Consider the following 13,445-nt stretch of genomic DNA (forward strand, 5'->3'; position numbering starts at 1 on the left):
GAGCGACACATTTAAATATTGTTACTACTTTATTTCTATTTTAAATTGTTTACTTCCGCAAATTTTGGTTTTTCTTCCGCAAATTAGGCTTACCTAGTCATAGAGACTAGGTGCCGTCACGATGGTTCACGGAAGGCGAATCGGGGTCGTGACATAATACTATCTCAGTTTCAATACATTCTTGGCCTGAAACTCTATTTACATTTCATACGGTGCTGGAATGATGATTTTTTAATCATTATTATCACATCTACATATTTTATATCTAAGTTATTCTTATGGTAATTTTGTAATTCTCATAGAGCAAAATTAATATATAATAACTGATAAATATAATATTAGAGTGAAAGTAATCTTTAGTAAGATTATTATTTCAAGTCTGTAATCTTGCTTTCCTCCGTTTTAATTCTCACGGAGGAATTGTTGAAGGCAAGATTATTTATTTTCTAGTAAAAATATTCTTACGAAGTTTTTACTATACTTGAGCATAGAATATTAGAGTGAAAGTAATTTTTAATAAGATTATTATTTAAAGTCTGTAATCTTGTTTTCCTCAGTTTTAATTCTCACGGAGGAATTATTGAATGCAAGATTATTGATTTTTAGTAAAAATATTCTCGCAAAGTTTTTACTACGCTTGAGCACAATTCAGACAAGATATTTTACTTTAATCGTCACTAGTATTAAATCAATTAATTGACAAAACCTCACGGAGTGTTAATTAATTATTTATTTTTTAGTGTAAAAATATAATTGTATTAGTAATAAGCAATTATTTTTTAGAGAAATACGTATAAAACTAAGATTTTATTGTAATGATATATCAAGTGAATTCAACGATTCCCAACTCTTTTTAACTATATACTTTTCGGAAGAAATTTGTCTTAATTTATAATTCCAAACACACCTTTCATCAATTTGGTTCTCTCAAATAGTAGTCAAAATATTACAAGTCTGTAGCTTAGATTGTCCAATCTTTGTGGGACGATATCATTAACTATACTAGAATTTGACAGAGTACGAGAAAAAAATCCTATACACATTAGCTTCGTCAAATTTTTGGCGTCGTTGCCAGGGATTGGCACAACCAGGCGGGTATTCAGGAACAAACTTGATGAGTTTAGAAATACAACGAGAAACGAGGCAAGGCTTATAGTTCAAGGCTACAATTCCAGTAGCTCTAATGGAAGCCGTTAGAATTCTAATTATCTTTGCATCTCATATGGAGTTTACACTGTTCCAAAAAGATATCAAAAGGGCATTTCTCAATGGATATCTAAAAGAAGAAGTCTATGTCAAGCAGCCTTCTGGTTTTGAGTGTCACGAACATCATGAGCATGTGCTCAAACTGGACAAGGCATTGTACGGGTTAAAACAAGCTCCCAAGGCTTGGTATGAAAGGTTATCAAAATTCTTTCTAGAAAATGACTTTACAAGGGGGAAAATTGACAACACTCTTTTTCTAAAGAAACGTGGGAGGAACCTGCTCATTGTGCAGGTGTATGTTGATAATACCATCTTTGGGGCCACAGCTGACTCCCTTTGTAAAGAATTTGCAAAACTCATGGGGAGTGAATTCAAGATGAGTATGATAGAATAACTGAATTTCTTCCTAGGACTTCAAGTGAAGCAATCTCAGAAGGGAACATTGATAAGTCAGTAGAAGTACATCAAGGAGCTGCTGAAAAGGTTTGATATGGAAGCATCAAAACTCATCGACACTCCCAATGCCACAGCCACCCGTCTAGACATGGATGAACCCGGTTCCCCTGTAAATTAGACCATGTATAGAGGGATCATAGGATCACTCATGTATCTCACTGCAAGGAGAACAGACATTGTTTTCAGCGGGGGTCTTTGTGCAAGGTTTCAATCCAATCCAAAGGAATCTCATCTGAAGGCTGTCAAGAGAATACTAAGATATCTCAAAGGAACGTAGGACCTGGTCCTCTATTATCCTTCAGGTGATAGCTTTGATCTTATTAGGTATGTTGACGCTGATTATACAGGATATCTGGTGTATAGGGAAAGCACGTCTGGAATGGCACATTTTATGGGCTCTTGCTTAATCTCATGGGGTACAAGGAAGCAAAACTCAGTGGCACTCTCAACTGCAGAAGTTGAATATGTAGTAGCTGCCTCTTGTTGTGCTTAACTTATGTGGATCAAGAAACAGTTAGAAGACTTTGGAGTATTCTCAGACTATGTGCCTCTTTTATGTGATAATACAAGTGCACTCAACATGGCAAAAAATCCAGTTCAACATAAGAGGACCAAGCACATTGATGTATGTCATCACTTTCTTAGAGACAATATTGAAAAAGGGCTTATATGCATGAAATTCTGCAGCACTGAAGATCAAATTACAGATATATTTACCAAATCCCTGAGCAGAGAACACTTTGAGTAAAATCGTCTAGCATTGGGGTTGATAAAACCCAATTGAGAACCTGGTCCCTCAATGATTGGCTATGAAAGAAATGTTCAGGTAAAATCAACTAAAAGGTATTTTCTGGCAATGTCTAACTCATCTCTATATCGTTACAGGTAGACATGCTTGATGATTACATGGCAAATAAGCAATTGAGATCGTATACGCTGGTAAAAAGGTCAAAGCTTATAGATACAAGATCAGTCGGAACCTGGTTCTTCTGATATAGGTTAGTAGCTGTTATGTTCTCTCATGCACAATTCAGAACGATTAAAACAAATGCCACATCATCAGCATGTCAGTTTTTTCTTTTTTGGTTTTGTGTCTTTTGAACCCAAACATCGCACCCATTAGTAATCGACCCAACTCCCTAAAAACTGCCGCCCTTTCTAACTGGTCCTTCTTTCATCATAAATACATCTATCATTATCATCACACTCTTCACATCAACACTTCAAAACCTATTTCCTCTTCGTTCTCTCTTCAGTTCACCAAATCCTCTCTCTTCTTCTCACTATGGCTGAAAATCAAATAATCTCTAGTGTCCCAAGCAACACCCCCACTGAGTCCTCACCAGCTGAAACATCAACACTAGACTCCTCTGTCCACACTATTGCTAGCCAAAACCCTAGAACAGAGTCACCCCCACATTCTGTCTCCTCTCCTACTCAATCGAGTCGCAAAATATCGACTCCTAAAAGATTCTTAGCCCATAGCTTTTCTCCTACTTCGCCGAAAAAGGGGTCTGAAATGAGTGCTACTGAGAATGAAGAAAATTCGAAAATCTTAAGTTCTCTTATGGAAGAAAGGTCAAAGGCAGATCAAATTGAGGGGTTCGAAAATATTGACTCAACAAAGACTGCTCCTGATCTTATGTCCACAGGTAACACTCCTACTTCTCTTGAGTTTCCCATGGGCTTACAAGAAAAGGAAGCTATAGAAAATATGTTGTCCATAGCTAATGAAGGGGTTTTTGTTAAAGAAAGTGAAGATGGTCTTAAGACTCAGGGGGAAGAGTTTGAGACTGTAGGAGAGGGTAATGAGCTTGTGCCAGTTGAATCATCGGCATAGGAAGGCGCTACTGAGGAACCTGCTGGAGGACTTGATCCCTCTTCGGAGGATCCAACTCAGGGGCTCTCTCAGGAACCCCAGGTCAGTGATGACCCTGCTCCCTCTCCTCATTTAGATGTTGAGCCTCAAAGTGTGGTTATGCCTGAGATAAGACCTGTGTCTGAAGAACAAAAGGAGGATAGTGAAGCATATTCTAATAATTTACCAATTGCTAGTCTACCTAGGCGTAGATTAGTTGTTGATGAAGAGCCAACTCCTAAGCGACCCACAACAAGGTTGCAAAAGAAGGAGGCTCTTGAGTCTACGCTTAAGAACAGTCATGTTAAGTCAAAAAAGAAGAAAATTAATCAAAGATGGCAAAGTTGTAAATGAGAAGATAGTGCCTGTTGTGAATGTGGATGAGGAAGAAGCCGAGGAACCTAGTACTTTGCTAGGAAGTTATCACAAAAGCATAGTCTCCTCAAGCCAAAAGGGGGATCTTTTGTGTCTGCTAAAAGTCTGACTAAGTCTGATAATGTTGTTGCTACAAAGAATGTGCTAAAAGAATTAGGTGAAAAATCTGTAAAGTCTGATAAAAAGGAGAAGAGTGATCGCAAGACTGCTAAGAGAAAGGATGATACTAACGAGGAACCTGGTTTCACTAAGAAGGCCAGAGTTGGTGATCCAAGGAGTGCAGGGGAAGAGTGATTGAGAAGTCTAAAGGTGCTTTGGGGTCGCACATTTACCCCTGATGTCTTGGAGGAGGTTGGTATGAGACAGTTGGTTGAGATTTGTAAGTTTCAACAAGGGACACACTTGTTCACAAGTGATGCTACTAAGGTATATGAGGAGGAGGCTCAAACTTTTTATGTCGACTTGTTCATGGTTTAGGATGATCACATTTGTGCCTTGGTGAATGGAGTTGATATGGTAATGGACTCTGTCTTGTTGGGATCTATTCTTGGTGTGCCTGCTGAAGGGTTGTCTAGTGTTCAGGGAGCTTGTACTCAAAACTTCAGAAATGCAATCTTGAAGGAAAGAGTAGTTCAGCAGGGGGAACAGGTTCAGAAGAAGGTCCTCCTTTATGTATACCAAGTGCTATTTGAGATGGTGAAAACGTATTGCTGCCTCGAGCTGAGAGAAGATCTATCACTTCTCTTGCAGACTTGTTCCTCATGGAAGCACTGGACAACTTCACTACCATCAATCTGCCTTAGAGCACATGAATAAAGTGGCAAAATTTAAAGATGGTAATAATGGGCTGCCATATAGGCTCTTTCTCACCAAGGTCTTCGAGCACTTCAAGGTTCCTCTCAGACCAGCTAAAGTGGGCACAAAGAAGCAAACTATTTCAAAAGTCACTCTTGAAGAATGTAAGTGTATAGAGAAAGTTGGAGGGGGTGTGTTACACCTCATATTTTCGTACATGAAAATATGCCATAAATAAATTAATTAATGAGAACTAGGAAGTGAGATGTCACATCCCGTTGTACTAATTTATGATGACGCTACGCTTTGTAGTATTAAATAACAACGATGTTGCACCATGTAGTATTGTACGTTGAAATTGTCGTAAGGTAATTGACATCAGTTCAACGAAAAGATTATTTGGAGATTATAAGAATTATGCTATTTCAAACAAGTAATAAGTAAATTCGTGAAGGTGAGAGGGGAAGCAAGTCAAAAAAATGAATTTTTATCCAAGTTTGGCAAGTTGGGATAAAATTCGGCCTGAGCTAAAATACTCGATATTTCTGGACTAGTACCATATGAGGTACCACATGACCATAATAGTAAGGTATATAAGGTATGTGAAAAGTGAGTAGTATATTAAGTAAGTGGGAATAATTCCCAATTATGCGGGTAATTGGTTAATTATCAGATAACGGGATATTACCTAATTAATTGGGGATATATTGGATAAGATTAACCCCAAAACGTGGCAGCATGCCACATATTAAAAGAATGACTCTTTGGTCATTTTTGGTTAAGTGGCAACTTAGTAGATTAATTACAAGGCACTGTCCAAAACCTTCAAAACAATATTACAATTAGAAGTGGAGGAACAAAAAGTTAACATTCTGATGACCTTTCAAGATTCATTCTCAAAGACTTTAAGCAAAGGATAAAGTAACGTTATTGACAAAGACTCTCCAGCCAAGAATATGGTAACATTATTAGATCCAAACCTTTCAAATTCATCATTTGAATCTCTAAAATAAAGATGGAAATTTCAGCAACTCATCAAAAATTTTGTCAACGTGACTTTGCTACAAAAAATCATACGAGACTACGTAATGTTATGACAACGGGGTTTTGCGATTCGAAGGGAGTACGGTGCAATCTTTCTCAAAGAATATCATACAGATTCTTCCCTACATCGATTCGCCATTATGCATTGTCGCAATCAACGGTATTAAAGGGATTGTCAAAAGAATCGGTTCAGGTATGTTAAGGCCATCCCTTCTTTCTTTTTGGCATGATCCAAATTATACAGTAAAAATGAGCAAACGCACGGTTTTCATAAATTACTCTATTCATAGAAATACTAGGGGTATCTATATTCTTGATTCCCCATGTGAATTATTATTATCTCATGTTCATGGGTCCCAGAAAAATACGTATTAGATAATGTTTATCCGAAAGGCATATTTATTTTTATAGCATTTCGAGAAAAACTTATTAACGTATTTCTTATGCATTTCATGCATTTATACATGCACATTGACCCATGACCAGATGGCGTTATATATATATATATATATACACTCATTTGTAAGTCAATTTTAACTCTTTTCCTTCAATCATTAACATCTTTTCACATGATTTCAACTCAAAACCAATGATTTTCATGGGGGAAATTGGGTTTTTGGGTAGAACATAGGTTTTTCAAAAATTGGGGATTTGGACCTTGATTTGAGGTCCGATTTCAAAATAAATTATATATTTCAGTTCGTGGGGAAATGGGTAATCGGGTTTTGGTTTGAACCTCAGTTTTGACCATGTGGGCCCGGGGGCAATTTTTGACTTTTTGGGTAAAACTTTAGAAAACTCATTTTCATGCATTAGAATTTATTCATTTAGCATTTATTGATGTAATTAAGTAACTTGTGGCTAGATACGAGCGAATTGGTGGTGGAATCAAGAGGTAAAGTGATAGTTGAGGCTTGAATTATGTTCGTGGCATCGAGGTAAGTGACCTTAGCTTGAGGGATTAGGAGTCTTGTCTTATTTGCTACATGTTAATTGTGGAGTACGACGTATAGGCATGGTGACAAGTATCTATACGTCGATGTCAAGCATGCTCGTGAGTCTTGTATTGTAATTGTTATAACTCTATTGTGGTTTATTGAGCTTCACATGTTATTATCATTGTTGTTCCCTTGCCGGGATGTTATTATCATTATTGTTCCCTTGCCAGGATGTTATTGTCATATTATTGTTCCCTTGTCGGGATGTTTGTCTTGATATTATTGTTCCCTTGCGGGGATTCTTTTGTGATTGCTGTTGATTTGTAAATGGGATCGGGTGGCACGACGCCACGGAAATATATGAAATAGGAGCGGGTTGCATGCCTGCAACAAGATATGTGAAATGGGAGCGGGTTACACGCCTGTAACGAGATATATGAAATGGGAGCCGGTTGCACGCCTGCAACAAGATATATGAAATAGGAGCAAGTTGCACGCCTGCAACGAGATGTATCAAATGGGATCGGGTTGCACGCCTGCAACAAGATGTGAAATGAAAGTGAACTCTGTATTTGTTTTCCTTATCCTTGTTAGTAATTGGATTTTGGTTTCTTTATATTCCTCTTGATATTCTGTTGTTATCTGTTACTCCCCGCAGCATGTTTCCCCCGCCTAATTTTAATTCTGATTATCTTCTTCTATTTTTGATGTATATGATTTAACTGCACAGGTTTATTTGGTAGTCTGGTCCTAGCCTCATCACTACTTCGCTGAGGTTAGGCTGGGCACTTACTAGCACATGAGGTCGATTGTGCTGATACTATACTCTGCACTCTTTTATGCAGATCCCAATGCTCTAGACTTCGGACCGCAGTAAGATTGTTGTTTCCTGTTCATCAGGCGACCCGAGGTAGTCCTGCAGGCGTCTGCAGGCCTTGGCGTCACCTCCTATCTTTCCTTTATCCTATTTCCTTCACTTATTGTAGAAACAATGTATCTTTTATTTCTTTCAGACCTTTATTTGTAGTACTCTTAGACTGTCTTTGAAGCTGTGACTCCAGTTCTTGGTAGTCTTGTTTAAACAGTTGTATTGGTTATACTCAGTAATTTTATTATTTTTATTCCGCTTGATATAAATTCCGTTGTCTTTAAGTTATTGCTCATAATTTCTTGTAAAGGATTAAAATGGGGAAAAGGTAATTTGTTCCAACAGTCGTCTTGCCTAGCTCACACTAGTAGGCGCCATCACGACTCTCGAGGGTGGAAAATCCGGGTCGTGACACTGATGATGTTATAAAATATGTACCTACGCACACATGACATTCATACGCATATGCATGACACTATGATTATTTCATGATTTACAGAGTTATCCAGACTACAGTGTGATGAACCAAAAGGTCATCACTTGTTTTAGAACTAAATTCTGTGTTCCGAGGCCTTGAAGCCTCCTTTTTGCCTCACCTCGATTTACGTGCGCAACCCTAGCATTTATCCGGAAAGCCATTATGTAAAAATTTGTGAAAAATGGTGAATTTTTGCTTCTAAAATAAATTTAAGTTGACTTCGGTCATATCCGGACCCGTGATTTGACGGTCCCGGAGTGTCCGTAAGAAAATATGGGATTTGGGCATATGCCCGGAATCGATTTCTAAGGTCCCAAGCCCGAGAAATGAATTTTTAAAGAAAATTATTTTCTGGAATATATATGAGTTTTTGGAAATGAAATATGTTTGAAATTAATGGTATCAGGCATGTATTTTGGTTCCAGAGCCCGGTACAAGTTTGAAATAATAATTAGGTTGAATATGTAAAATTTGTTAAAGATCGGTATTGGTTTTTTTTGGTATAAAACTGACTCAAAGTTGAGAAATTTAAAAGTTTAGTGTTCTTGAATGATTTCATGAATTTGGGGTTTAATTCTTAGTTGTTGATGTTATTTTGATGATTTGATTGCACGAGCAAGTCCGTATGATATTTTTTAGGTTAGTGTGCATGTTCAGTATAGAGCCCCGAGGGCTCGGGTGAGTTTTGGATAGGCCATAGAGTGGAATTGGACTTAGGAAGTTGCAGGTTTCCGTCGGTATGTGTTGCAGGCCCTGATCTCGCAATTATGAGGTCAGGTGTCGCAAATTTGAGCATATCAGGCTTGGGAATTGCGAGGGGCATTTCGCAATTGCGAAGTATGCCCTGGCCAGCCTTCCTCGCAAATGCGAAGATAGTAGGTTTTAAAGGGGTTCGCAATTACGAAACCTGGTCGCAATTGCGACATCTGCAACCTGCAAATTCATAACTTAGCCGAAAATCTTTCATTTTTCACTCTTTCAAAACATAAACTCTCTTGGGCAATTTTTCAAAGAAAAGTTCTTCTCCAAATCGATTGTAAGTCATTTCTAACTCGTTTTCTTCAATCTTTAACATCTTTTCACATGATTTTATCTCAAAATCAAGGGTTTTCATGGGGAAATTGGGTGTTTTGGGTAGAACCTAGGTTTTTCAAATTTTGGGGATTTGGACCTCGATTTGAGGTCCGATTTCAAGACAAATTATATATTTGGGTTCGTGGGTGAATGGGTAATCGGGTTTTGGTTCGAACCTCGGGTTTTGACCATGTGGGCCCGGGGTTGATTTTTGACTTTTTGGGGAAAACTTTAGAAAACTTATTTTCATGCATTGGAATAGATTCATTTAGCATTTATTGATATAGTTAAGTAACTTGTGGCTAGATACGAGCGATTTGGTGGTTGAATCAAGAGGTAAAGCGGTAATTGAGGCTTGAATTGTGTTCGTGGCATCGAGGTAAGTGTTTGGTCTAACCTTAGCTTGAGGGATTAGGAATTGTGTCCTATTTGCTATGTGTTAATTATTGAGTACGACGTATAGGCATGGTGACGAGTATCTATACGTTGATGTCAAGCATGACCGTGAGTCTTATGTTATGATTAATATGACTCCGTTTTGTATTGTTCATGCCTTATGTGATATTTTTATTGTTGAACAAGGCTTGTGGAAGAAATTTTGGTAATTGAACATTGAAGAGCGTTGGCTCAAATTGTGAAATGACTTGTGGAATTATTGTTGGAAATTGAATATTATAGAGCGTTGGCTCAAGTTGTGAATTGAGTTGTGAAGTAAATGTGAAAAAGAGAAGAGGGTTATTATATTGTCTCCCTTGCTAGGAGGTTGTTGCTTTTAATGCTATCTCCATTGTCGGGATGTTGATGCTTTTGATATTGTTCCCTTGCCGGGATTTTATTGTGATTTTATCTATTTTATTGCCCTTATTGCTTGTGATTGTTGTTTGGGTGAGGAAGAGTGTTAAAGCACGAAGGGTGATGCCGTGTATTGTATTGGTGAGAGAGTGTTAAAGCCCGAAGGTTGATGTCGTGTATGATTTTATGAGAGAGTGTTAATGCACGAAGGGTGATGTCGTGCCGCACGATGTACCATTCTGTGCCCTTATATGAGTGATAATGCACGAAGGATCATTCCATGAATTTGTGAGGTAAAAGCACGAAGGGTGATGTCGTGCCATTTATATTGATTTTATAGTGGGGACGAGAGTAAAAGCACGAAGGGTGATGCCATGCACTTGTCTTTGATTTTCCTGATTTCTATTGTCAATTGAGTTACAGTGTTCTTTACATTTAACTGTTGGTTTCTGTTGCTACTTATTGTCCCCCGCAACATGATTTCTCCTTCCTATCTTTAATTGTAAAGTTTTGCTTTTATTTTTCGATGTATATGATTTAACTGCACAGGTTTATTTGGTAGTCTGGTCCTAGCCTCGTCACTACTTCGCCAAGGTTAGGCTAGGCACTTACCAGCACATGGGGTCGGTTGTGCTGATACTACACTCTACTCTGTGTGCAGATCCCGGTATTGGATCATACGGAATGTAGCTTTAGGTTGTTGCCTTCAGTCCATTCGGAGATCTGAGGTAGTCCTGCAGGCGTACGCAGGCCTTGACATCTCCTCCTATCCTTTTATTCTGTTTCTATTATATATTTTAGAGACAGTGTTGTGATAAATCTTTCGGACCTTTATTTATAGTATTCTTAGACAGTCTGCGGAATTGTGACACCAGTTCTGGGTAGTTTATGTATAGATTGGTATTGACATCTCTATTAAAATATTACATTTCAGTCTTCCACTTATTAAATTCCACTATTTATCTAATGTTGGTTATTGATTGTTAAAGGATTAAAATGGGAGAAAGGTAAATAATTCAAATGGTCGGCTTGCCTAGCTTTCACTAGTATGCGCCATCACAACTCTCGAGGGTGGGAAATTCGGGTCGTGACATACAGGTTGAGTTATTTACTCTATATCTCTTCCATGTCTGTTATGTACTTATTTATGTGCCTTACATACTCGGTACATTATTCGTATTGACATCCCTTTTACCTAGGGACACTGTTTTCATGCCCGCAAGTCCCGATAGACAGATCGAGAGCCCTCCAAGTAGGCTATCAATTCAGCGGAAGATGTTGGTGCACTCCATTTGCTTCGGAGTTGCTCGTTTGGTTAGTATGATTTAGACGTACATTATTTTATAGCGAGACTCTGTCCCGACCTTTATGTATTCTTAGAGGCTTGTAGACAGATGTCATGTACGTAAAAGATTATATGGCCTTGTCGGCCTATGTTCAGTACATGGAGTGGTTATTTTGGTCTTATAGGCTCGTACTTTATATGTATAAGTTTGTATTCCCTCATGCTTTTCTCCGGTTCATTTACCTATGATAGAATGATATGAAAGATACGTTACGTTGGTATTCGGTTGAGTTAGGTACCAGGTGCCCCTCGCGTCCCATTGATTTGGGTCGTGACTAAAAGTGGTATAAGAGCAATTCTGTCCTAGGGAGTCAACAAGCCGTGTCTAGTAGAGTCTTGTTTATCAGTGTGTCGTGCACCACATTTATAAGCAGGAGGCTACATTGAATTTAGGACTGTCACTCTTTCTTTTTACTTTAGATCGTGTGGTAGAGCTCAGTTGTAAGAATTCAAATTCCTAACTTCTATTTTATTCATAATAATACGATACCTACATCCAAAAAGACGGTTGATAAGAGATATAGTTGTGGAAGAGTTGAGTCAGAGGAACTCGATTTTTTCATCATGCTTATGATGGATAAATTTGAGGTATTCAGCAGATCATGTGTGTACTAAGACGTGTAAGTTTCTTGATAAGTATCCCTAAGTCAAGAATGTCTATCCACTCTTGCGGTAAAAAAAAAAGAATAAGAGAATTAGAAGGTAGACACAAGTTTCAGCAAAGAAAAGAAGCAAGGTGAAGAAGGGTACGAGGTACCCAGTTAATGAAGATTAACAGTATTTACATTTTAAGTAGAGAAATATAAGCATTTAGAGATACCTTCAATTATAACAGAGGTATTTACAATTAGTCACACCCATCTCAATTATGCTCCATGGGAGCTAACAGAAATAGTTAAGAGAAGGACGAATATTAGGAACCGACTGGGGTTAGAGTAACCCAAAATGATGGTTGGATTGCTTGCATCGTTGACATTTTCGAAGGTTATTGTAAATGTGCTAACAAAATCTCCTTGTGAGACACCCAGATGATACACACTAAAATAATACAGCTATATATGAGTACTATACAAAAAAAGCACTTGAAGCCTTGAAAGGATAAATGTTACTTAAGTATGGCTTCGTCTCTAGTAAAGAAAGAATGTTAGGCAACCTGAAGAGCTAGTAGATGGAGCAAGGGGAGCTAAAAATAAAGGAATGTCCTATTAAAATTTTCAAAATAAAGTGTTAGACAGAAATGTTAGCAGGAAATAAGAAGAGAGTTAATGAAGCGTTATGAGTAAGATGTGATTCATGGATGACAACGGTAGAAAAAAATATGACGGTATTATAGGATATATAGTCAAGTGAAGGAAAAGACGAGATGAGCCAGGCCTTGAAACAACAAAAGAGTATAGTCCATAAAGTTATATCCTCATTTCGAGAAATAAGTTCGTGACTCCAATGTGACTACCAGAAGGGAGAGTTAATCCCCAAAGTAATAGAAATCAGTATGGGTTGGTAAACAAGATAAACTAAACATGAATTAAGGACTGAGTAATTGGATAATACTCGGCATCATGGGAATTTCAAATTTCATTCCGGCAGTAATAGAATAGACCACAGAAGAAGATTCATGAGAAATTCAGAGAATGGTCATTCAGACAGACACTTCCCTAAAACAAGCAATGTGAGTAAAGCTAAACTTAAGGAAATGTGTGTGCCAATTACACTAGGTGTTACCATCATAGGTAAAAAAAATTGTTATCCTTGGTACAGAAGGATTGCCGCAAGGCAAGGAAGGGTCATCGATGATGTGAAAAGACGCCAAATATCAAGAGGTAATACATCTATAGGTATCCCTCATGGCTTCAACTCTAAGTACTCCCTTAAAGGGAGGGAATATGGAGTGATATTGAAGTAAGTCAGAATTAAGTGAATCTAGTAACTATGGAACGATAAAGGAAGGATGCGATAAGAATGAGAAAAGGATGAGATTGCACTTATTCTAATGTTACAGATATGCTATGATTCCAGAACATTATGTAAGCACGACATTGAGGAGAGGAAGTAAGGGTTCGTGCCCGAGATGTTATTGATAAATAAGGAGCAAGTAGGAGACATAAGTTAAGACAAAGCAAATAACCCAAGGAAGATTACACGGAATATTGATATGAGAATGGGCCAATGAGTAGTAGGTAATGGATTTAGGAAGAGCCTAGTTAGTGGCTAGACAA

General features: G+C 37.9%; 1 protein-coding gene across 1 annotated transcript; it reads left to right on the plus strand.

Annotated features, from left to right (window-relative positions):
• Nucleotides 1–1,783: 1,783 nt before the first annotated feature.
• LOC138885369 (secreted RxLR effector protein 161-like) lies at nt 1,784–2,655 on the plus strand. The gene is made up of 4 exons (XM_070166313.1): nt 1,784–1,935; nt 1,987–2,128; nt 2,177–2,287; nt 2,548–2,655. Exons 1-4 carry the CDS (start codon nt 1,784–1,786, stop codon nt 2,653–2,655), a joined length of 513 nt encoding a protein of 170 aa, XP_070022414.1.
• The last annotated feature ends 10,790 nt before the right edge of the window (nt 2,656–13,445 follow it).

Source organism: Nicotiana sylvestris, chromosome 2 (assembly GCF_000393655.2).
Source record: "Nicotiana sylvestris chromosome 2, ASM39365v2, whole genome shotgun sequence".
Lineage (NCBI taxonomy): Eukaryota > Viridiplantae > Streptophyta > Magnoliopsida > Solanales > Solanaceae > Nicotiana > Nicotiana sylvestris.